This window comes from Symsagittifera roscoffensis, chromosome 2 (genome assembly GCF_963678635.1).
Source record: "Symsagittifera roscoffensis chromosome 2, txSymRosc1.1, whole genome shotgun sequence".
Lineage (NCBI taxonomy): Eukaryota > Metazoa > Xenacoelomorpha > Acoela > Convolutidae > Symsagittifera > Symsagittifera roscoffensis.
The window spans coordinates 11,809,969-11,836,428 of NC_087063.1; the positions used below are offsets into that span (position 1 = coordinate 11,809,969).

The window sequence follows — 26,460 nt, forward strand, 5'->3', positions numbered from 1 at the left end:
TTCTTCTTTGTTTTTTGTAATTTAAGTAAATTTGACGTTGCATAATTTATTTGGCTTCAAAGCTTTATTTGGCCAATATGATTTTGGCTTATGTTTTATCGACCTTGTGTCCGAATTCTGCATCTTTTGATTGGCAAAATTGATTTTTATCAAATCCTTTTTTGTGTTATCAGAGGAAGAAGGTTGCAAAAACTAAGAGTTTTAGAACTTCATAGTTATGTGCTCAACGAGCATTTGCCAAAATGCTGTCGGGGTGCTTGATAAATAATAAGTTCGTTCCAAGTTTTTTACAGTTAGTACACTTGACAGGGCAACAAAAGTCTGACAAGGTCCTTTGCACCTCAAGAGCTAAATATAACTACAATTTTTCGGTGCAATGAATGTGTTTAATGAAAAACAAAGAAGAAAAAAAACTGGTTCAAAAACATATTCCAGTACGATAAACTTTGAATCTACTTGTTCTCAAATTTCACCAGAATAACTTACTTAAGATCCTGTTTTCTAGTATGTACAGTTTTCTCCTCGCCGTATCAACAGATACACTAGTGGAAAAAATTGAGCGCAAGTTCAGGTTTTTACTTTCTAAAATACCTGGTTTCAATGTCCATTTTGGACAATTTTTCCTTCGAAATTTAGAGAAAGTCTTACCTTGAATGAGAGCAAAAAATCAGAGATACCCTCTATGAAACTATTAATATATTGTTTCATTTACTCACCAATGTAATCCGGGACTGAAAATGCCAGATTTCCTCATCTGCACTATGTTTTGCATCGCAGTGAATTCTTTCTTGAATAAGCGGAGTAAAAAAGTTGTTCATGTGACGTGAAACATTCTCAACCAGGAAATTGAAATAATCAGTATGAAATCTTTAGTAAACTCGGCTGTTTCCTACTTTTTTTACCCGAAGTGAAAGACTTAGTGCAGATGAGGAAATCTGGCATTTTCAGACCCGGATTACATTGGCGAGTCATTGAAACCATAAATTGATATTTTCATAGAGAGTAGCTCTGATCATTTGCTCTCATTCTATGGAAATTTTTCTCTCAATTTTGAAGAAAAAAGTGTCCAAAATGGAAATTGAAAACAGGCATTTTAGAGAGTAAAACCTGAATTTGCGCTTAATGTTGTCCGCTAGTGTAGACTCAGTCTACGTTTTTGTCTAAAGAGGTTTTTTTAAGCAATTTTAACTTTTTTTATTCCCAAGATTTTGAACAATCGATTGTTCAGTGGGAAAAACAAAAATTTCATGGGTGAGAAACTTTTCACATGGAAGGTCAAGTGGCATAGGTTCCTTGTGAGTAAGGATAAGTAGGTGCAGTGATTTCCATTTAAAAAAACTAAATTAACTTAAATTTTCATTTCAATTTCGAATTATTTAAATGTGAAATTATGAGCACACTCAATTTAAAAGAAAAATTTTAATTTAAATCTTGCAATTGAAATTGAAAAAAAAATTAATTTGCTCCGTCGGTATTCGATTCGACGCCAAAGTACAGAGTTTACTCATGATAATTAATTTCACAGTTCCGCGCAAATAGATCTGCCCAAAAAAAAGCTTTTTAAAATGGACATCACTGGTGTCGGTATCCAAGAAATCTTTTTTTTCTCCGTGACTGTGTTTCTGTGATTTCTTGAATTTGTCGAGCTTTTGGTCGTTTTCAAACCAATTATTATTTAGTGCAGGATAACATGGAAAATGAATGATGGTTCACCTCGCATTCGTATTTTCAACTTCTTCAATTAACAATTTTTATCTTAATAGTTTTCGCATATTTTTCGTATCTAAACACAGCAGCCAAATTTTGTCTGATTGTTTTTATATATGTTTTCGGAGCGATCTATTCTTTGAGATCAATGCATGCGAAAGTCAATATAAATCAAGATAACACAGTTTTTCAGACGGGCAAAGTTTTTTTTAATTATCTTTTCAGACAGCGATAAATTTTGGCGCTACATTTTCATGTCCTTCTTGATCAGTTTGGATCAGCTGCTTTAAAATTTTAAATCCAATTTCTTTCCAGAACCGCTCAAATTGTTTTATCTTATCTATGGAGGCAAAATTAAGCAAACAGCCGTGTCATATAAACATGTGTTTGATTCAAATCGAGGAGAAACTTGCCTTCGAGGAGAAATAGCATGAAAGCTAGATATAAACTAGGATTGTTCTGGCAATAATTACCCAGTAGTTCATTTTTAAGGTATTGAAGAAATCCACACTTCAGCAAAGTCAAACGCGGTGTCAAAATGCGCGCTAGCTTCCCAGAAAACGTATTCACTACGTATTTGTGCTGCAACCTACCACGAAACTAACCATTTTCGTTGTTCGAAAGCTTAAGCCCGATTTGCTAAAATATACGCTGTGATAGTGTTTTAAAATAGCATATAATGATAATCCTCAAGAGTAGTTTCCTTCAGGCAGTAAAATTCTGAGTGTCTCCAAATAACTGACAACTTAGTTTTCTTGGTTATAAATGTAATGGTAATAAAATTTCTTATATATAACTTGATTACCTGGAAGTGAAAGTTGGTAATCAATCTCGTAGGTTTCTTTTCCTTCTGGGGTTTCATATAAGCACAGACACTCGAGACAAGACAGGAAGGTTCCTGGTTTCTTTTAAACATTCATACATTAGGGTATGGTGACTGTTCACAGATCCGATGGCACAAACGTCCGAAATTACGTAATAGTAAAGCATTCAATAAAATTATATAGGACTGCTCACCTCGTCTCGGTATCAAATTTAATAATCAGTCAGAGTAATAAAAGCAAAAAAGGTTGTCCTTTAAATTTTTTTTCAACGAGTCAGTTGAAGTTGGCTCCAAATCAGACAACGTACCACAAATATGATTCTATTGAAACGAAATAGATAGAAGTGAGTGATTCTTTGGCATGTATTTATTCCAGTCGTCGGTGCAAAAAAGTGAAAAACGAAAAATGAAGACCGATTCAACTTCTTTGATTTTTTTTGGAGCACGAATTATGACTGAAAGGGCTTTAATATGCAATATCATTCTACTCGATCTGACGTCTAGGCGTGGAACTGATTTTTGGTGAGAAAGACACCCTAAGCAATAAGTCATTTGTGATGTCTGGTCAAAAAAAATTGACAAAGAACCCGGGTGATCATTTTTTCCTCTTTTTACCAGCCCGGTTTTCGAATGATTGCCCTAGTTTTCCAGCTTTCGCCTTTGTGCTCTGTCGGACTTATGCACCGCCCCATGGGTTATATACCGTAGGCTTCAGCATGACAGATTCAACAGATCCTAAGTAGTATATAAAGGAAACTTGAACAGTTTAACTGTTTCTGATAATTCCTACAGCCTGTTAGAAATAAATTGAATAAGTTGCACTACTTGAGAAAGTTATAAAGACGCTCCTGCAGTTTTGTATTTTGAAATATGGCCTAAATATGTGGGAGCATTCGCTAAAGTTTAGTGTGTTCTCGAATTGAAAACTGCAGTTTTGTAGCTGGGTCTGAAAATCCACGTTTGAAGACCAGATTTTAACCAACACGAAACTAAGAAGTTTGAAGGGTTAGTTGTGGTAGTGTTGAATGGTTAGTTGAGGCAACTATGTGTGTATAAATATCAAATCAAACGAAAGGCAACTCATTCCGCGATTTTGCACTCTGTTGGGAATCCCAGAAAGCTAACAAGGTAAGTTTCACTATTGTGAAGTCTAAAGAAATTTCAGCAGCTGAGCGGGTAAGTCAAGCCTGTATATACGTCGTCAAGGTACGAGCGGAATAAACTTTAGATCGATTAGTTTTTTTTATAAGTTAAACATACGGTCTTCAGGCAAGCCTTCACGCCCCCGTTTTTTTAGACCCCCATTGGTGTTGCAATTGATGCTAAAACCGAAGTTAGAAAATGAGAAATTGCAGCATAGCGGGTTGAAAATCTCAAACGAGCGTTTGTTGAATTTCTGTAGCATGTCAGACATCTCAAAATAGTTTCATATTGTAAAACGATTTGTCTTATAAAGTGTTTTTTTTCTATTGCTTCTATCGGCCGAAAAGCATTAAAACTATCATGGCACGCATCAAGATACAAAAACTGGCTCTCTTTCGGTCAAAAGGGACAAAAAAAATAGATTATGGGAACAAAACATTTATTTGTTAAAGTTTGCAGGTAGGGGGGAGGGAGGTCGGAGAAAAAAAGCCCAAAAACTGGTCTATGATTAGTGAGGAATTGTTATGCAACCCAATACTTTCTTGCGTATGTTTTTTTTGGATTTTTTTTTTGTAATTCAGTATTGTAATTTTTAAATTCAGTATTGTAAATTTTTTTTGTAATTTTTTATCATGCTTAGATTGCTCTCAGGGAGCTTTATTAGTGCAGAACCAGCCAATATTTCCCAATCGAACTGCAAACTTTGCCGAATCTCCGAACCAGTCTCTTAAACGACCTCTGAATCCCCAATTGTTCTACACGCCTCCACAGCTTCTGAATCAAGAAGAACCAGCTCGTAAAGCAAACAGATCCACCTCGACCCTCTCGGATTCCAAAACAGGAAGTAGTCTTGGATCTCTTTCGGCCAATCGCAGTCCAGAGTTACCGCCTACTCCTCCATCCCCGCTTTATTCGAAGTACATATTAGAAGAACGTGCGAATAAACGAAGCAGCACAGCAAAGTTAAGAGCTTCGACCAGTGCTAGTTGGTTGAACTGTTCTTCAAATTACCAGACGCTGTTTGATTTGTCTTTAGATCAGCCCGAAAATTCGGAAAATCAGGTTTGATTATAATTCATTTCAGAGTTAACTAAAGTACGCGATGTTATCTCTTCGCAACAGAATAAGTTTAAAAGGTGGCAAACTGCTTTGAACAAAATAATAAAAACTTCCCGAAGATTTTAATTCTCGTTTTTGAATAGAAATTCCGCTTTTAATTTTCAAAGTTTTGGCTGTTTTGAAATCGATATCATCCGCTGATGTCAGTATCTTTATTAAATGAAGGTTAATTTATCGATTTAGAATCCGGCTCCAACCTCAGATAGGGACAACGTATTTTCACCCGAAAAGCAGGTAGAGTCGACAAATAGCTTCGGATCCCATACGAGCGAAGTTTCATCCGCCACTACAACTTCAGGCCAGCAGAATATTACGTCATCAAATCAGTTCACACCTTCTAAAAATAACCTTAAAAATGACTGCGTGATCAATTGTTCCAATTGTAGACACGACAGTAAAAACTTTTGTGGCTCGGAAAAATTGAGTTCGGAGCCGTTAGAACCCCCGGAATCGAGCAAGAAATCTTCATTAGTCGATATTTTGATTTCACCAGCACGAAAAAATTTAATTTTTCATTCAGGCAGAACAGAATCAAACACTCGACTTCAGAAAATTGTATTAAGTGTTCGAGTTTTGGCTCTTTTCGGTTCTCGCAAAATCCGGCAAAGTTTTTGACCAAATCACCTAAGAAGCAACCAAATAGCAACTCGAGTTTGAGTTTTCCAAGAGAGACTAAATTTAGCATCACTACATTTTCGTCGCCCGAGCCAGAGACATTTGTTCTAAAAATGAAGATAAAAGAAAAATTGAAGCCGAGAAGTCTGAGCACTTCGGGTCGAGCGGGATCGAAGAAATCTTCTGAGTTTTCCGAGTTGCACTTCGGGAGGAAGACTGACTCGGATTTTGAGGATGACGGAGGATTTTCACAGTTCCAGGAGTTGCAGCAGAGCTTCTTTAATCGCAGGGGAAGGGTGAGAATTCAACTATATATTATTGGGTGTATGTGTATTTGTACTCAGTCTTATGGGTAATTTTGAGGGCGGTACTTCGAAGAAGATGTAAGTTACGGCAAGATTTTTTCAATTTTCACCCGGAGTTGTCTTATGGTTGCTTAAGTTAGAAACGTTCTTGCAATTCTGTTTAAGGTGTTATGGAGAAAAAAGTGTTTTTAAGTTGCTAGCATGTAATTTCAAAAATGAAATCTTAAGGTGCCTGGATCTCAATTTAAAGCATTTTGACCAGTTTGAGTGGACTAATTTGTGTTTTGTAGCAAGGCAGTGACAGTGGCTCTCACACAGCCCACAGGAGTGGGGACCCACATGAGCATACGATGGAGTACAACACTGCAGGGGGTCCAGTCACCACCATCACCAGAAGGGTGAGTAGTTTTAAACAGTGGCCGTATCATCACTCTATAAACATCGTCGTGACTAGCAGCAGGAACATCTCAGAAGTGTAGTTAAAAATAAGTCAAGTCAATAATAACTTAAATAATGGTCAATGGTCACCTAAATGTTTCAACGGATGTTTCAAAGCCATAATAGATGCTCTACAAATTTTATATTAGCACAGCGTAATGTTAGGTGCTGAATTCAATCATATATTTGAGTGGCTATTGAAGATATTTGAGTGGCTAGCAAGCTTGGGGCAGTTGCCCGAAGAGGTCTTAAAGGTAAACTAATTTTTAAATGTTGCTCATTTTGAACAATTTCTACTGTCCATCAACTGAAAGGGCAGAAGATTTCTGTCAAGTTTGCCGTCAAATTTCGAGGACCCCACTGTTATCTGAATTTTCTCCCTGTCTTTTTCAACTGTCAAGGTTTTTTTGGCAAAGAAAAAATCAGTAAAATTATAAAGGCAGAAAAGTTATAAAGGCATAAAGGCTAAACTGATTTTTGTTGCTTTTTTAAATTAAGATTGAATGATTACGCGAGCCTAGCTTAGTATGATGAAACTTGATTTTCTAACCTAAGTCGCAATTAAAAGCGCTACATTTGGTGATACTTTTGAATCAAAAGGCTGCATTAGCTTTAGAATAATTATGGGATTTGACATTTGATTATTAACAAATTTTAATTCATCAATTGAACCGATAAAAGCTATTTGTTTCATACAGCAGTATGATAATTGAATTGCCATTTCAAAAGTTTCCATTCGATATATTTGCCAGGTTTTCAAAAATCATACTTTTATAGCAATTTGTCATAATTATTGCAAAGTTAGCGTGGTTGCCGTTAGTTGATTAAATTCTAAATTATTTCATGCAAAATTTTTTGTGTGTGTATTTTGAAGCTCCTGATTTTTTGCCGCTTTCTCGCTCGTGTTTGCGAAGTTGTATTTTCGCCTCTTTCCTTAATTTATTTTCAATTTAAGTCGCCAATTATGTCTTGGCCGTATCAACAAGTTAACGAAATAAATGATGTGCCAATTAGTCCAAAAATTGTCCGAGCTGACAATTTGCAAAGGCCCATAGTAAACAGTTGCAAGTAAAAAAATCTTGAACCATAAGTTTTCAGATCTCCCAAAGTTTCTGTCAGATAACTGTTATTTCGATTGCTGAAAGTGAGCTGAAAAATGGCCTCGAGCATGAATATTTTGTTACTTTCCTAGAAACTCAAAATTATGAAGAAGTATCGATAAAAATTATTTCTAATTTAGGCAGAGTCATCCGAGAGTTTCTTTCTTTGAGGTTATGGAAGTCAAGCAATTTAGTATTTTATTACTAGTGGCATGCTCTAAGCGCGGTCTTCATTTTTTCTGAAGACAATTTAGGGTTTTTTACTATTGGAAAACAGCTGTCAAAACAAAGTTGTCCGAGAAAAACCAGTTACCTTAATTTCGAGCGAGTAATTTTGGTTACGAAAACTCGCTTTGGAGCTTTATTTCTCCTTAAGTTATTTTGAAAAACTTAAAGATATTTTATTCAAAACTATTGAGTAAATTTTGTGATTTTTTTACGCTTGCGATTAGCAAGCGTGATCAAACCGGAATATAGACTTTTTTCGGATTAACAACTAGCTTAGCAGAATAACTTGAATCATTTTACCTTTGGGTCTTATGAAGTTAAACGTTAGATGTTAATTCGTTAGCTCTTCGCCTAACGCACCTGCATATAAAGATAAAGGTCATTGGTTCGAATCCGGCCAGTACCGTCTTTTTTTTGTGAGCGGAAAATTGTTCGCGGGTCAAAAATTATTTGTCGTACTTCTGTTTGTCTGTTTTTCAGTCGGCTTAGTTGTCGCATCACCAGATTTGCCTAAAGTTTGGGCTTTTTTAAATGTTTCAGTGTATTCCGGATTCAGGCAAGTAATTGCGTTCCAAGAAGTTTCGTCTGTTTGTTAGCTCTTTTTTGATTTTTTTTGCTGTTCATGTAAAATTTTTTAACGTTTTTTTATATATAATATCAATGAGTGTTCTGCGCATTCAGTGCAGTGGTAACACCCATTCTTGAGAAGACAAATCCCAGGAGTTCGATTCAGTTAACGTATTTGTCAATTAATGTTTTTTTTTCAAATTTTGTTTTGTCCTTTCTTTTGCTAGTAATCATTGTCATTCATTGTTGTTTTGCAAGTGACGCGAAGCTCGTTTTGCCTTTCTGTCAATTTTTTTCATAATTCTTTTTTATTCATTTTTGAATAAAACTTGTTGATTCTCAAAAAAAGGACATTAATTTGAAATAAAAAACCTTTTTTTGGATTTTTAATGATGTGGTCGGAACATTCTGTGCTACTCGCACAGCAACTGTGAATTATTTAATAGGAATTTTTTACCGCATGATATCTAAGATGCTAGGTTTTCCATTTCGAGGATAATTTTATACGAATTGCCGTTTTTGTATAATTTGTAAGAAAATATTTGTAGAGAGAAACTAAAAAGGGCAATCGGTGGGGCATTTTCAGCATCACCCTGCGTCTAATAATCTCCTTTCTTAAAAAAGTTTGATTGAATAGTCCGACTGTTTTGCAAATTCGTCCGACTATTTTGAGACTGTTGAATAATATCTCTCAAATTTTTTCTCACTTCTTGTTTTGTGCAGGTGCGTAGTGTGGTGGATAAACCTGGGAGTGCGGCTGGCAAACACGGAAAGGACCACAGCAACTGCGAGAAATGCAACAAAGCACAGCCGGACTTGTTCCAGACACTGGCACTCACACACAACAAGGTTAGTTGTTAAGACTTTATCCACGAAGGAAAGGACCAGCATACGAGCATAGGATCAGCTCATCACGGAGAACCGCGGTTACGCCCCGGGTTAAGAACTTCATGCTTTTTCATTATTTTTGGGCTGGGTTAGTAAAGTCTCTCATGACTAGAGTTGTTTAAACTTTTCAAGATATCAGTGACTCCTAAATCTTCTATTGGTCAGCTGGATGCATTTTTTGTTTTACTCCGACTTTTAAACGTTCGTTGCTTGAAGTGTTTTAAAAAGAAAATCAGTATCTTTATAATGTAGTCTAACAGTCAAATAATTCACTGTTTCATTCAAAAAATTCACTGTAGCAATGAAAATTTTCTGGTTTATCTTTTTCTGGTTTATATTATTGGTTTATCTGTTGTTTGCAGAGATCGCCCAGTGGAGATGTTTGGGATGGCGCCGGAGGACCGGCAGGTGGGGGTCCCCTGGGGGGAGGAAACAGACCCAGATACGCCTCGGAGTCCAACTTGCTCAGGGCTCCTATGAAGCCAATGGCACCCTACGGATACTCAGTAAGGCCTTAATTGTTAGCGACAGAGTTTGCTATTACATTGCGTGTGCTTTGAAGGGCCGACGTGAAGTTACCGCAGCGTCTTCATTGAAGCAGTCTTTCATTTCTCGAGGCGCATCATTTTTTTGTTGCGTAGGCGTTAAGAAAGTTTCACCAGTCGAAAAAGAAAATGGATTATGGAAAACTGGCTGTAAAAACTTTGCTTACGATTAATGACAAAAAAAAATAAAAGTATTAATTTTTTGAAAAGGTTTTTTGGTATAAATGGCCGATATATAAATTCACGAGCAATTTGAACTCAATTATTGTCAGTGATGCATGCACCTAATATTTCAAACTTCAAAAAAAATCATTTTTCTGTCAGCAGAAAAAAATAATATCTTTTTTCTTCTCGATTTTTCCGTTAGTAACTATTACAATTTCCCAATTTCGTGGTTAATTTGTATAGTCGTTTAAGTTAAGACACGCGTTGCCTTTATGCTCAAAAAGAGTTGGGAAAATTTAATTTATTTTTCAGCCATCTGTGCAAAATGTGTATTTGCCTAATGGTGCCACGCCCCATACTATGAGGCGACCATTCGGCGGTCTCGGAGGACCAGGAGGGGCGGGAACAGTTGTCCCCTCGAACACCTGCTATGTTCAATGGGGCACTGAAGTGAAGAAACTGTCTCTACCTCTCGCACATCCGCCCTACTACGATGGTAAGCGAAGCACACTATACCAACAAAACTGATGGTATCATATCTCTAAGCTACAGTTGCAATCTTTTTTTGAAGATTTTCTTCTTAAACGGCAGCGCTTAATAAAATAAAATTTGCATAAATAAAATTCGCTTGAGTTAATTGTGGGTATTTCAGCACGTTGTACTTGATTTTGATGGATTTTTCTCAGAAAAAAATCTTGAAAAAACTTCGTGCTGACGGTTCTCCTAAGTCGCAAATATTGTTTCGACGCAAATATTGTTGCGATAAAATGCATTCATTTTGAAAGTGTTCATTTTGATCAATAACCAACTATTAAGTACAGCCAATGCTAAGGATTTTAACATAGACTCTTATTGTTCCGACTTTCGTAACGAAAGTAACGGAACATTTGTGCTCGGGATGGTTTTTTTCTTCAGACAATTTTCGACTTTTTAGCTAGCCATTTTTGACGGAATTTTTAAAAATCATTCAAAAGGTATTGTTGTCCTGAGCTTAATTTTGAAACGATATTTCACCTGTGATTATTTTTCGTAAAGTTATGGGGGTTTAAAGATTGCCATTTTGGCCAACTTGTGACAATTAACGCGCGATTTATTTCGCGCTATTAACGCGTGAGTGGTGATTTAATCCGTCGAAGAAATTGTTCCAAATTGGTTCAAGGAAGCTTATTTGCCATAATTGATTTGTTTTTAGAAGCTAAATTTATCACTTTGTACTTAATATGGCGTGATTGAGGCAAGTTGGTTGGTAAATTTTTTTTTCAAATTGACTGGTATTGCTAATGCGTTGTAATTGGCGTGCGTCACTTAAGAAATTTGTAGAATCAAAATTTTACTCATTCAATTTTTACCAGTAGCGTTATTGGTCATATTTTTGCTTGTGTGTGCAACTTCGCCTCTGTGTCAATTTTTCTTTAGAATTTCTTCTTACACCGCAGCGCTAAATCCTATCTTTTTTGCATAAATAAAATTCACTTGTGTTAATTGAGGGTATTTGAGCACAAGTATTTGGATGTTAATGGATTGCTTCTCAGGAGAATTCTAGGAACAACTTCGTGCTGACGGTTTTCCTCTGCACTACTCTAGCAGCTCTCACTTGAAAATCCTATTTTGAAATTCTTGGACTGAGAGGGAAATTCTAGTCAATTCTAAAATCTCATCCAGACAACAATTCGTTTGTTCAAAATAATGAAACTAAATGTATACATCGTTACCATTGCGATAAGCAAGGGTATTGCAATCGGTACCAGACTTTTTTCCCCTAAACAACTTTGTTCACAGAATGATCTAATGATAATCAGTATATTTTACACCCGCTACATACATTATTAGTGTACCGCTGTATTGCTAATTAAAAGCTTGGCTACTGTATTGGCTAAATATGTGCCGTTTACGTAAAGAGTTGAAAATTAATTTTTATGTTTCGAGTTTTTGGTAGATTTTCGGCACTGAGGTCGTTCGGCTTTAATTCTGTTGGCTTATTTTTCTAACGTTTGTATTCTTTTAATTTTTGTTGTTTTTTAGTGAATGAAGTCTAACAAGAAGTTTTTGAAAAATATTGATCACTCTTTTAGCCTTCCTTAATAAAATTAGAAAAATTTAACACGATTTTTTTTAATATAAATTTTTGGATTTTAGCCATCTTGTACTTTTAACAATTGTAATTTAACATCTGGTCTAAAGCTACTGAATTGGTTCTACAGCTAAAATAATTTCACTTATGAAATGATTTTTTGTTGGCTTTTTTTTTGATTTCGTACCAATTTTTGTGGGCTTACTTGCCAGGTGTTTTTTTTCGTAATTTATTGTTATTAATTTTAACTTCATATTCCTGAGCGTAAATTTAATGCAAGTTTTTCTTGGTTTTTGTACACTCCAAAATTTTTTGTTAGGAAAGAAAAAATGTGTGGTTTCTGATTTTATTTCGAATGCATGGTTTGTGATCTAAAGAATTAGTTTTAATTTTTTCTCTTTGATGTATTTTAGGATTGAGCATTTTTTTTTAGTTCAATTCAAGTTGGTGACATAGTTTTTTGTTTTAATATGTCAAAATGAGTAACTGTTTTGTCTTAGAAGATATGTGGCAAATTTGCACGAGATTCAGGAGTGTGGTTTTTCTAGCTGAAGTTTCTGAATTCATTTTTTTTTGTATTTTTCTACTGGTCTTTTTCATTACCTTTTTTGTTGTGATACACCAGCTCTGTTAACGTTGCGTATCAACTTCTTATTTGATAAGTATAAAGTAATTGGGTTATTTTAAAAAGCCTTAAGAGTTTTTTCAGGTTTTTTGCAAGTTTTTTTGGTGGAAATTGTTTAAAACTTATGCTTTCGTTTTTTGTGGTTTTTTTAAAAATTTTTCAATTTGATCTTTCTTCAAAGTCGTAAAATCAATTGTTCCTCCCTTATAGAACCTGTAGATTTTTCTTTGCAAGAGCAAAGCAAAGTTTTGAGTACATTCAGGAACTTTTGGATCTCAAGTTTTTGAACAAAAATTTTCTTATCGTTTCCATCTATTGGTTATGAGAAAGATATGAATGGGGTTTGTGTTGCCCGAATCTTTTCTATGTTGTAGGTAATTGAATTATTAACAATTGCATTAAATTTTTTCTTGATATTTCAAGCTATCGATTTCTTCAACAGAAGTCATTCAAGTCTTTACTTCGTTTCACACACATTATCTTTTGGTATTTCTCATTTTTTTTGTATTGCAAGTGGTGCGAAGCTCAGCTTTGCCTCTGTATATAATTAAGCGTGGAGCTCCCCATAGATTTTTAATAGAGGTTCTAGCATTTATTTTTGTTTCTCCTTTAGATCTATGATCTTTCTGCAATCCCGAAATGTAAAAATGCTGTTTTTTTTGCAGATGATATCAAAATATATGGTGATACCAGTATACAATTATAAATTATGTCCCTAACATGAAAATTGGATAGCAGCGAATAAATTCACAATGAACCAAGTCAAAACAAAAAATTCTGCAAATCACTCAAAGATATCAAAACCTTCTAGCAAATATCAAGGGAAAAGGTTAAAGATAAACATTTGCGTCCGTTATATGTTTAGGCGCTGAAGTTCATTGCAATTTAGGTTTCTGTGAACGTCTCCGAAGTTTGTCTTAATATGTTATCTATGGCTGCACCACACACAATCAAATATATACATAGTACTGCAGAAACAATCAAATTTGTTAATGCGTATACGTTTATCAACCTAGACTAGAAATTTTGTTAGAAATATACACTTTCAACAGAAGGTTTTGGGTAGTCTTTTACCTAAAATTAAAAATTTATACCTGTGGGAATTTATACTCCTAAATTTGGCGGACTATTACTTCAATAGATTCATTTTAGCAGCATGATCGCTTTTTAAGTTCCCGTTCTATTTGAAGTTTTTTTTCAAGTGTCAATGAACGTAGTGAGGTCTTTTAATATAGGTAAAAAGTTTTCAGGTTAAGTCTTGTTAAGTCTCAAACTTGACTTTTTGCCCTTTTCGCGAGTTCAGTTCAGTAACTTGGTTCAGCCCATTTTCCTCAAATTCAGTTATTTCTTTAGAATGAAGGCGCACTCCGCTATCGAACAGCAAAAGTGTGAGGGTCATATTGAATTTTTAGAGGTAGGGTCAACAATTATTGAATTTTTCTACTGGTCCTTATTATTATTACCTTTTTTGTTGTGATACACCAGCTCTCTTAACGTTGCGTCAACAAAAAAAGTGTGAGGGTCAACAATTATTGAATTTTTTGAAACTTTCAATACAGAAAATTTGAGTCCATTGTTTGATGTCTCAAATTTTCTGTATTATGTTCATAGACTCCTGTCAATACTACTTTTAGTGTAGAATCATGACCCGCTTTTTCCGACTGCAAGTTTTGCTAAGTCGCTACACATCTATACATACATATACGGATACGTTCACGTACACACACATGTACGCATACGCTCACTTACACTCACATATACGCATACGTTTACATACACACACATATACGCATACGTTTACGTACACACACATATACGCATACGTTTACGTACACACATGTACGCATACGTTCACGTACACACACATATACGCATACGTTCACGTACACACACATATACGCATACGTTTACGTACACACACATATACGCATACGTTTACGTACACACATTTACGCATACGTGTATTCCAGAAAACAGTGGTTTGGCTGGTGGCGATCAGGACAGAAGTGTGGCTCTGAATAACATGAGGGAGCTGCATGGTCTCCTGGTGTCTCTCTTCCCAATCGCAGTGACTGAGGAGGATCTCTCTTCCAAGAAGAAAGTAGTCTACATCAAGGACGAGAACACAGGCATATTCTACGAACTGGAGGATATAACGTGAGCAATATCAATCGTTTTTCATAAATGAGGGGGTCAAAATACAATAAAATTGTCTATCGTTGATATCTTGACCCCTTGCTGAATATTTTTTGTAAATGGAAGTTTTTCCGAAATAAATTCGTTTAATTTGAAATTTATTTTCAATCTTCAAGACTCATATGCAATGTTATTTTTTCAAAACGTTTTTTGAAAATCTCAAACTCAAATCTGTGACTTTGTTGCAGTGACGTGAAGCCGCGTTGTTTCCTGTCTATCCGGGACTACGCATCGGCTGCGTCGGGAACCTTGCCGCACAGCAAGAGTGGCCACGGGATATATGACAAGGCAGACGGCACTCCAGGCAGTGGGACAGGCCCTGGAATGGGGAGACTGGGGTCGGGGACAGGTGCTAGACCGCCACTGAAGCTATCGGTAGGCATGCTTGTTTTATTAATTTGTTATTTTTTTATATTCGAGTTTTCCGGGGTTCTTGGTTCTCTGGCTACTAGTTTCGATAGCAACCTGAAATCTGATTTAAATTTGAATTTTTGTATCAGCTCAATATGAAGTGCATACTGTTTTTTAAACTTGCTGCAGCGATAATATTCAAAAATCATAATCGAGCTTATAAGTTTGCTCACGATTAACATTTCAAGAAATATAAATCAGAGAAATACCGCAGCGAAAAAGTAAATTATTGCATATTGAAGATTGCTTAGCTCTTCTCAACTCGCTTTTACTTAGGTCTTCCAACCAGTTGCACCTAGTGGACGAACTAACTCAGACGGTCGTGGATCGGCTCCACTTGTCCACCCGAAGGCAACCGGAGGCGGTAGTCAGCCGGCGGGACTGGATCAACTAGACCGGGAGAGAAGCAGTTCTTTCGCTAGTAGAGACCAAACAGGCAGAGGTCTAGGCAGGGGAGGGGGTGCTCAGACACTGGGCAGGAACTTCACAGCGGGATCCTCCATTAAGGCCCAAAATACTTCTAGGACAAGTAGGATTTAGATATCAAATATCTTGATGAAAGAAAGTTTCGTTTATTTTGCGCTTAAGCATTACTTATCTTAACTATTGTGTTTTAATATGTTTATAAAAAATGATTCTCTTTATAGTGGCGACTCCTCCTGGTCCGAGGATCTCTCAAAATGAAGATACCATTTCCCCAGAAACTGAAGGCGATGTTTACCTCGCGAAGACTCCTCCGGGATTTTTGGGAATCGATCAGGATGATGGTTCAGGTGACAGAGATGGGACAGAATCAGGACTTGGTGCAAAGAGTTCTGCTGTTGACAGGTAAAGGAAAACATTTTTTTTGTTTAGTTTATTGGCTTGTGCCATGGCTGAGTGAGGTAAGGCACGTGTCTCTCAATAAGAGGGTCGTGCGTTCGAATCCCGCTGCGGTTACGATACGCGGGGTTTCAGTGTCATCTGCCTCCTCATGGTGGGGCCGGATCAGCTACGGCGAAAGGGATGACATCCCCCTGACACATGGATGGTCCTGCATTGAGTAGGGCGGGGGCTTTTATTGATGTTAAAATATTGTAGTCGTAATGGAAAAATTTAAGCATTGAATAGATCAAGTTTTTACCGATACAGAAGACTTCTCAATTAGAGAGTCTAATCAAGAAAACTAGATTAAACTGACATTTTCTGATGGCTATTTCTGTTCTGAGTCTAAGTTAGTCCATCTATAAATCCATAGGTTGAATGCCAGTAGACACACCAATGAAAGCTCCAATACTCGGGAGCGGATCGAGAAGAGCTCGACGATTCTCATTCGAGACCAGGTCGGCGACTCCTCGGCTCAAAACAGCAAGCTGGACCACATCGAAGGGCAGCTGGGAGACCTGACGCAGCTAGTGGGAACCCTCCTTGCGAGTCAGAAGGAAAAGTCGAAGTCGAGTGGGGGGAGTAAAGATAATAAAGAACAGGAGGCTAGAATTGCAGCCGAGTTGGAGACCTTGGAAAAGTTGAAATATCTGTTTGAGCAACAGCTGCAAAATAAAAGCAACAGCAGTCAAAGTTCGAATGCAACCACAAGCAGCACAATGATGAATATTAGACATCATAACCAGTACATTAGTACTGTAAATGGTTAGTACCATCTGATACAAAGCGGTTTCCATGAATTTTTCGAAATATTTGGGGGAAAATGAAAGATTAAATGAAAAGCGCAAAATCGGTAGTGGCTGTTAATTTGATTTTGGTGCGTCGGGCAAGCTTTCTTTTTTGTTCATGGACTTATTATTTGTTTTCAGGGGAGAAAAGTGATGTATTTTTCATTGAAATAACTGCATTGTAGTTCTTCAGTTAATTTTGCTTAAATTGATCCGGTTATTTTTACAGAGAAGAATCGAATTACCTTCGACCAGCTGTGCGCATTGCGAGAGCGAACCCGCCACTTGCGCCTGGAACTGAACCAGCTGAAGCGAGCACATGCGAACCACGTGACCGCGAGCCAGCTCATGATCCGAGAGGCGTCCCAGAAGATCTGTGCGGCCATAGAAGCATTCGCACAACATGCCAGGAAGGACGAAGAGGCGAGGGGAAAGAGGACTTCGGCATTGGCACAGGCATGGGCTCTTCATCTGGCGACCCTGGACAAACTGGAATCGGAGATAAGGTCTTTTGATCTCCTCTTTTTTTTTCTGCGCTTTCAAAGAAATTAGTCGTTTAAAGTGGTTTTTATAGAGCAATTGATCGACCTCGTTAATGTTGGCTAAACTACATATGATTTTGAAACATCTGTTTTATACAGCTGTTTAAAAATTAAGATAGCTCTCCAAATTAAAGATTGATTTTGTTTCTTAAGTGAGATGGAGTTGATGTTGGAGAAGATGCGGAGTGATGCGGACCACTACTCGAAGTTCCCTCCTTCCAATAACCAGCAGAGACAGGAGTTGAAGACCATCTGGGACAGAAGGGTGGAACAACTTACACACAGTGTACAGGACACAGGCATACTCATCTCTAAGGTCAAAGGTCAGTCCATCACTTCTGGTACGCGGAAGTCTGTTCATTTGCAGTGCATTCCCTCGCAACTTCCAAGAAACGCTATTCTATTTTGACAAGATTTCCTCAATTTGGAAGCCTTTTCAAAAAGCAAAAATGAATCTAAAGATATTTCTCGAATCGCAGAAAAATTGAACTTAAGTCGCTGATTCAAAAGGCTTCCAAATTGAGGAAGTCTTGTCAAAACCAAGTAGAGTTTTACCTCAGTTTCAGCCTGTGTGCCTGAAGATTTATATTGAATTTTGATACTGGCAAATACATGTTATATGTCAGAATTTTGGGTCTAAAAACAAAAGCGACTGCAGGATTTCTACAAGAGGTCTACAATCCTTTATTGGGCATCCCTGTTGGCTACCCAGGGTGCTGCTTTTTAAAAGTCAATGAACGTAGTCAAGACTCTTTCATTTTTTCTCAAATAAATTTTATCAAAAAGTGCCAACCAGAATTTTCTTGAAATTCAAAGAGCTTTAAGGGCGTATACTTTTACTTTTAAATTCGAAAAGTTTTTTCAAAAAAGATGTCAGTTGATTATTTTCCAACTGTCTGTTGGCAAAGTTTTAATGGTGCTGATTTGTAGCATCATTTTTACTTTAATTGTTTTGCTATCAAATTAATTATGACAATAAAGTGGTGTATGACAGAGCTACCTCGGACGTGTTTGGTCTTAAGTTTTCGTAAACCTTAACTAGGATAATTTGAAATCAAACAATGTATGAGTCAATGTGGCGAATTCACTTTGATTGCATTTTTTGAACAGTTCGAGTGATTTGACTGTCTGTTTTAGTGGATCTTCTGGAGTTCGAGACCCAGATGGGAGACCTAGTGAGACTGGGTGGGGGAGTGGGCGAGGGCCAGAGGAGACTGCTGAAGGATGGGCCAGAACGACTGGCTTTGTTCATAGAGCGAATCAGACTGCTGAACAGCAGACTGTCCCAGCTGAAGACACTGGAGATGGAAGTGTTGAATTTTCAGTTGCATGTAGAGGATGTGTCGTCATTGAGCAGGCCACAGTCCACTCCGCCAGAGGTAAAAATTTTGCCGCCGGAAATAAGGCTAAGAAATTGACTTTGGTTTACTTAATAAACGATCAACTTATCTTCATCACATGTGTTTTTTCTTAACGCTTAACCTTGGAAATATTCTTACTTTGCGAGTTTATAAAGGAGTGATTTCTATCGAAGATTCCAAATATGAGTCAGTCGAACCATACGGCGAACGATTCGACGTATTGTCCCTACCAACGAAAATGGGGAGCAACTTCGGGCGTTTTTTTTTTCAATTTTTTCTTTTCCATGCAAAATCAGGTACCACAAATAATCATCGGAATGTATCGAGTGATAAATCATATCAACGCTTTTTCAATCGTGATTCGAACGAGATTAAAATTTTTTCAAAAAGTTGTCCCAGTGTCGAGAAAAATTGGTTTGAAGTTGTTGGGATTTAGTCTAATTTGGAGCGGATAACGCGATCGAGTAACGTTCGCTGTATGACATTTAGGCTCAGAAAACTTGATTTTTCTCAACGGAAAACTTCATTGAAAACTTTCTTCAGCGCTTTCTTGGCCATAAAATTTTTCTAAAAAAAAAAGAAAAAAAGATGGTAAAAAAATAGAAAAAGTTGTAGAATTTTTTTTCTAATTACATTTCACTAAATGGCTAAATTTCTAAGTGTTTGTGTATTTCTCTGATCAAACCATGGACAAAAAACGTTACTAAAATGAAGAATTGAAAACAGAACACACTTTCTGTTGTAGTTTTTTTTATATTGAATTTTTATATTGAATATGGGGAGGAACTTTGTGTTCGGGTGTTTTAGTTTTTTTTCTTTTTCTTTTCCACGCAAAATCAGGTACCACAAATAATCATTGGACTGGTTTGAGTGATATATTATATCAAAGCCCTTTCAGTCGTAATTCGATCGACATTAAAAAAAATTTTAAAAACCGGTTTGAAAACCAGTGTCGAGAAAAACCGATTTGAAACTTTTGATTTTTCGTCTTATTTCGATTGAATAAAGCGAGCGAGCAGTCATGTTTTAACTGCTTAAAAGTTTACAATAGCTTAATTTAAAACGTAAAAACTTAGTTTTACATGAGTAGCGTTAGTTTATTTTGAGTATTTTTGCGCCTTGGTGGAATCAAAGTTTTCAAAAATTCAAAAAACTGCATAACTTGAAAAATAAGTTTTTTTGATTTTTCAAGTAACTTTTCTTAAATTTTTTTTTCAAATTGCTTATTTTATTCCAGTTTTTAGTCTCCAATTTTTTTGTTCAGCTCTTTTTATCACCCTACGCCGAAAAAGAAGCGACAATAATTCGAAAAAATTTTGTTGTTTTTTTTAAGACTATGGTCGGAACATTCTGTGCCACTTGCACAGTAACCAGCTATACTTGTTTATCTTTAGCATTGTTTTTAGCAGCTTCAAGTTTTTACCGGTTTTTCTGATATTGTTGTCTCGGACACTCGTCTATTTCCAGGTGCCTTTGCATCTAAACATCGGCTCCTCTGAGAGCGAGAGACTGAACATCATAGGAATGGGAGGTGCGGACAGTCGCAGCTCCTCTCTGAAGAGAGTAGGAAGAGGGGGACGACAGCCGGTGAAAGTGAGCACGTCTACAGCTGCCAACAGGTACAACCTGGACTCAACTTCAACTACAAATCTCGACGGAAGTTCTCTCTCCCTCAACAACAAGTGAGTAAACCATCTTTATAAAAAAAGCAAGAGATTATAAGTTATTATCTCTATCAAAGATGGTCCGGCTTGGGAATCGAATTTTTAACCCAGATCTTTTGCGAAAAAAAAAACATCTAACTAAAGGAAGCACGAGATTGCATAAAAGTTTGCCCTTTTTTCTGGCCGAAATTTAGTCTTTGGTGAAGAGATATAATAATTGAAGATCTAACACACTGTCGTAATTTTCTTTAATGGAAATAATGTTCCATCGATTTTTTTTTGGAAATTTCAAAAACATTATCTGCTGTCAATATCTCTACATGGGCGATTTATATATTTTTCATGAGAATCTCGGTAAAAATTTTGCAATGAAAACTGAATAACTGAATGGATAGTAACGCTAGCCATTGGATTGAATGAAACACTCAATATTTGTACAGTAGGTCTTTGTCTCGAAGCTACGGATCTCTGAACAACTCGAATATGTATGCAACGAACAACACAAACAACAATGTCAACAACACCAGTTACTCTCTGTTCGAGCAACACAGCTACTCTACAAACAAAGACGGGAAGGGCTCCACAGTTACTTCTACCAGGACTGCAGGATCAGGTACGGTTTGCAGTGCAATTAACAATTTTGGACCAAGTGAACAATCTCCTCTTAAATCAATTCAGGCAGGAGATGAATCAAATGGTTGAACGCACTTTTTAGCCAATCAGAATTCAGATTTTTGCATCTTGGTTTTATTCAATTTTCAGCGGTAGATCCTCCACATGGTTAGCTTAAGGGGAAATTGTGCACATGGGCCAAAATTTTCATTCAGCTTTGCAAGCTGTATTATTTAGATCAGTTTTTCTCTGAGATCATCGAGAAAACTATTTTAAAATCTATTTTAAAGGGAGTTGATATAAGATTACATTTGAATCACTACACGAGCGCTTTGAGGTATCCTAAATCAAGAAAGAGAAAATGTTTTATCATAGATACTTTCCATTCTTCGAGATTAGTCCTTATAAATATGGGCGCTTGGAACGCGAATTGAAATATTTAAACAAAACTTGCTTTTTCAGATTTCTACTCTTAAGGTCATTTTTGGAGTAGAAGGTAGATGAACTAGAGAATGTTTTTACTCCGTAATCGTGTTTTGTAGAGCGGAAAAAAGACAAATCAGAGGTTATATAGAGCAAAAAAAATAGAGTTGGTTTCAATTTACTGAGTTGTTTTCAAAATAAGACCAAGACTGCTCGTATCAGGGTAAAACTTTAAATGTTGCAACTACTTTCTAACGTCTATGGAGCGGTGTTCGCTCACAATGAGGAATTTTTAAAAAAAAGAAATGCAAAAAACTTTTAAAACCATCACGCCATATGAAGTACAAAGTGATAGATTTCGCTCCTAATAACAAGTCAATTATGGCAAATAAGCTTTCTGCAACCAATTTGGAACGATTTCTATGACGGATTAAATCTCCGCTTACGCGTTAATAGCGCGAAATATATCGCGCGTTAATTGTCCCAAATTGGCCAAAATGACAATCTTTAAACCCCCGTAACTTTACGAAAAATGACCACAGGTGAAATATCTTATCAAATTTGAGCTCAGGACAACAATACCTTTCGAATGATATAAAAAATTCCGTCAAAAATGGCTAGTTAAAAAGTCGAAATTTGTCTGAAGAAAAAAAAATCCACCCCGAGCACAAATATTCCGTTACTTTCGTTTCGAAAGTCGGAACAACAAGTTAAGACTTTTGCTTTTGTTGTCTTAATGAAATTGTATTTGATTTTGAATTGTGGATTTTACCACTAAACGTTCATGTGACTTGATTTCTAAGACGGATTAAATCTCCGCTTACGCGTTAATAGCGCGAAATATATCGCGCGTTAATTGTCCCAAATTGGTCAAAATGGCAGTTTTTATATCCCCATAACTTTACAAAAAATGATCACAGGTGAAATATCTTTCCAGATTAAAGCACGAACAACACTTTTTGAATGATATTTAAAAATTTCGTCAAAAATGGCTAGTTAAAAAGTCGAAATTTGTCTGAAGAAAAAAAAACCACCACGAGCACAAATATTCCGTTACTTTCTTTACGAAAGTCGGAACAAAAAGTTTGTCTCTCGCAAAAGACTTATGTTGAGCAAATAAGGATAAAATGAAGAAAGGTTGAACAACGTAATCAACTTACTGAAAGTGAAATTATACGAATTGCAGAATCGTTTTTTTTTTCTTAATCGAACTAGATATTTGACCAAAAGTTAGTACGTTAATTACGCCTGTGATTAGCAAGCCTTATCAAAACGGAATATAACCTTTTTCAAGTTAACATAATCACTTGAACCATTCGGGTCAGAAGTGGGCATATCTGTTCTGATGGAATGCCTGATGGAACTAAATACAACAGATATTAGTTGAGCTAATTTGTTGTGATAAACGTATTAAAAGTCGATGAACATCGTTCAGACAGTTATGATGTTCCCGATGTTTTTTTTCAGGAAAAATCTTGAAATAATTTAACGCTCAAAATTGATTTTTCGCGGTTTGAATTTCGTTTCTTTAAAAGTTCACTTCATTTCTTTGTAGTAGTTAGAACATAGTTGAAAGATGCCCGAGGGAAAAAGAGCCCAGCTCGAGGGCACGAAGTGCCCCAGTGCGGCTCTTTTGCCCGAGGCCATCTTCAACTATGTTCTAACTGTTGAAGAATGTTTTTGCTCTTTCTGAGGGAAAGATGCCAGAAAATTGTGAAAGATCCCCGAAAATTGTGAAAGAGCCCGGAAAAGTGCGCTAAACTATGTAAATGATTTTTTTTAATTTATGCGTTCTAATATTTCAATTTTCATTCATCCCTTGTCGTGAAAGAACATATTGTCGTGAAAGAACATACGAAAAAACATACTCTTCTCTGAAAAAGACTCCTTTATTGAACGGCAAAAGTGCAAAGGTCACGAAAAACGTGATCGACTAATAATTTCGAAAATGGACTTCAATAATCGGATTTCACAGCGAAATAAAAACTTTACTGATTGATCCATTTTTCTCAAATTGGGTTAATTTTATCAAAAAAACGCCAATCATAAATTGTTTGTGAAATTCAAAGGGCGTTAAGGGCACATTTTTTTTCTTTAAAATTCGAAAGGTGAAATTTTTTCAATAAACAAATCGGTTTCCTTGCGTTCGTTACTTTTTTAGACTGTTTTATGGCTAACTGTCGTGATTTTCTGAAGTGTGTTGTCGCATTTAGTTCGAAACTTTGCTTCGCTTCTAGCAATTCATCAAATTGTAACAGCTTAAGAATAAGTTGGAAGGCTCACGCCAGCAGAATTTTTCTTGTTATACTTACATGTCTGTCTCTTGCTTAATTTTGAGAACTCGATGCTCATACTTTTTTATCATTTGCATTAACAGTTGCAAAATATGGTCCATAATTTTTCATTCACTCACCACAATGACTCTGCCAAGTGGTTTGATAACTTTTTTAAGAAAATTTTGATTTTTTTTTGCCTCTCCAAAGATTTGACTCTCTAAAGATTCAGCTTGAGTTCAATTCACAAATAATTTTTTTTTGTTTACAATTGAGATATGGGAAAAGTTAAAACCGTAACATTCTAATAATCTAGCAAGAGCCAATCATGCTTATGTAATAAGAAAATCTGGCTTTAATTCTAGAAAAACTTCGAGTCAAAAGGCGGCGTTTTATTTAAAAGGGTTTTGTTTATATTGAACTCAAATTAAAACGAAGTCAGTACTCGCAGTCAGTGATAAAAAAAAGTTACAGGCAATCAAGTTCAGAGGATAGTAAAATCAAAAGTTGGGGGATTTAGTCATATGGGGTATTTTATCGGGCGGGATCTGGGAATACCTGGATTTTTTTTATCTTTGGGAATATAGCTTATAACCCGAATTATGTCATGCTTATGCATGGTTGGGGGGTAAGTTCGGATAGAGTCAGTATTTGTTTTGAGCAGGAGGCGCTCAGGCGGAGAAGGACAGGACTGACCTGATGATGTTGATGACAGACCTGGACGCCTTCTCGCCCCAGATGGCGTCTCTGAGTCAACTGACTAACCAGCAGTCGAGCAAGAGGAAAACCAGCGCCAGTCAAATGAAACGGAAGAGAGCGGAGAGCACACGCGACAGACGAAAGTAAGATTGCCGCTTTGTTCAAAATCCATACATAACACTGAGCTTCAGTTATCCATCTTGAAGTACTTCTTGGTGCTCTATAAAAAGTATGTTAATATTGAAGTTAAAACAATTATTCGAAATCAAACGAAAAATTTGAAACCTGATGAGCTTTTACGGTTGTCAATGCAAATCATTTTTTTGGTCATTACCATTCAAACTAGTTTATTTGTTACCAAAACATTTTATTTTGTTTCAAGTGACGAATTCTCTGGCTCGATTCTGGACACAGCCTACGCGTCTGACAGGGACTCAAAAGAGGTGATCCGTAAGAATAGCAGCAGCATGATGAACACTTCCTCCTCCTCCAAGAGCACCACCCGAGTGGTCAATCGGGAAACTGTCATCGACGACTACTACTCGGCATTGCATCAAGTGAGAACACAGATTAAGTCTGCTTAAATAAAATCAGAATTTTTCCAGACATCCTCTAGTCATGTGATGAAAACACCTGTGTTTATTTATGTACTATTGGACAGTTCGATCATTTTATTTATAGGCGATATCTAAAGCGGCGCTCGGAAAGTGCATCTGGCCTTGCATTCATTGGCGTACTATTTTTCATCCAGTGAAACATCTACAGTGCTCATTTAAATTATCCGGACAAAACGAACAAAACTTGAATTTTTCAAACGCGTTTTTCTCAATTGGGGTTAAGATTAGACAAAAAAATGAAGAGGACAAAAGTTGCTTAGAATTTCACCAGAATTAATATGGTGCCATTTTTTCTCCGAAATTCTCAACAAAAATTTTACCCCAAAAATGGGTCATTTTGGCTTTTTTCAATTAATCAAGAATTACGCTGAAACTACTTTATTAATTGATATGAAAATTATATCACAGGAAACCTCTTACGCAGTTCAACAAAATATAAGAAGGGTTAAATCTCCAAAAGTTTGCGCAAATTGTTTTAAAATTTATTTTTAAACAGATTCTGGGTTTTTATATAGTAAAATCACATTTATTGACTATCAAGTGAAATTTTTTTCTCTTATACTGGGTTTTGGAGATTTAACCCTTCTTAAACTTTGTTGAGCTGCGTAAGAGGTTTCCTGTGATATAATTTTCATATCAATTAATAAAGTAGTTTCAGCGTAATTCTTGATTAATTGAAAAAAGCAAAATGACTCATTTTTGGGGGTAAAATTTTTTGTTGAGAATTTCGGAGAAAAAATGGCACCATATTAATTCTGGTGAAATTCTAAGCAACTTTTGTCCTCTTCATTTTTTTGTCTACTCTTAACCCAATTTGAGAAAAACGCGTTTGAAAATTCAAGTTTTGTTCGTTCGTCCGGATAATTTAAATCAGCTCTGTAGTTTTCTCTGCTTTTATTGCATGTTAATCAGGGTACATATTCGGTGGACAAGTTGGGCATAAATGAAATGTAATTTTGAATTTAAATTGAGAAAGCTCCACCCCCCTCACGAAAATTCTAAAACCGTCCCTGATGTTTTTCTATGCTTGAATGAATTATTTCAGTTGCAACGGACTAACCGTGAACATCTTTCCTCTTCGCGCGGGAATCTGCGGCGAGCGAACTAGACGACTCCAACCAGAGATGTCGCACGGACTTGTTAGTTGGCAGTTCGAAACCTCTAGTCGGCGGCAGCCTCTCTAGCTTACTTCGGTCGGGGTCCCCCCACCGCAGGGCCGCCATTGAGTCCCGGTAGCACTGCACCAGTTCGGCCGACAAAGCGAAACAAGTCACGACTTACACTTACTACACGATCACAAAGATGGCCAGAGAAAAGACCATTTATGGAGGGAAAACAGCAGAAAGTTGTCACGCCTGAAGAGCAAAATGTCTGAAAACTTTTGAATTGCAGCAGTCCTGGCGTGCTCGTTAAAAAAATCTGATTAAAACAAATTAATATTTGAAGTATGAAAATATGTGCCGGCAATTTTCTCCGAATAAATCAAAGTTTTTGATTAAGTGCTAATGAACGAAATCAATACCTTTTTTGTTTAGTTCGTTATTTCATTTTAAAAAGCTTTGAATGTTGGTGAAAAATAATTATATTAAAAGCGCCAATTATGTTTTGACAGTTAAGTTTTTCCGCGGTTTTAATAAACTATGGGAACTCAAGATACTCTCGCCCATACAT

The 26,460-nt window shown here is 36.4% G+C and overlaps 2 protein-coding genes across 12 annotated transcripts in view; both read left to right on the forward strand.

Moving 5' to 3' along the window:
* LOC134840715 (dynein axonemal heavy chain 2-like) overlaps positions 1-26,460 on the forward strand; it is a 446,672-nt gene that overhangs the window by 117,755 nt on the left and 302,457 nt on the right. The gene's annotated exons all lie outside the window — the stretch shown is intronic.
* Positions 3,530-26,094, forward strand: LOC134839037 (uncharacterized). Of its 3 annotated transcripts, none has more exons than XM_063854434.1 (20): positions 3,530-3,658; positions 4,314-4,735; positions 4,976-5,703; positions 6,003-6,110; positions 8,769-8,894; positions 9,296-9,439; positions 9,956-10,139; positions 14,310-14,496; positions 14,724-14,910; positions 15,223-15,475; positions 15,594-15,774; positions 16,184-16,575; positions 16,828-17,104; positions 17,294-17,463; positions 18,278-18,519; positions 19,969-20,183; positions 20,606-20,778; positions 24,138-24,315; positions 24,555-24,729; positions 25,835-26,094. In XM_063854434.1, exons 3-20 carry the CDS (start codon positions 5,521-5,523, stop codon positions 25,895-25,897), a joined length of 3,438 nt encoding a protein of 1,145 aa, XP_063710504.1. In that variant the 5' UTR covers positions 3,530-3,658; positions 4,314-4,735; positions 4,976-5,520; the 3' UTR covers positions 25,898-26,094. The 3 variants fall into 3 exon arrangements, with proteins under 3 accessions (XP_063710504.1, XP_063710506.1, XP_063710505.1); XM_063854436.1 differs by having other exon boundaries at positions 20,609-20,778; XM_063854435.1 differs by lacking the exon at positions 3,530-3,658 and adding an exon at positions 3,663-3,706.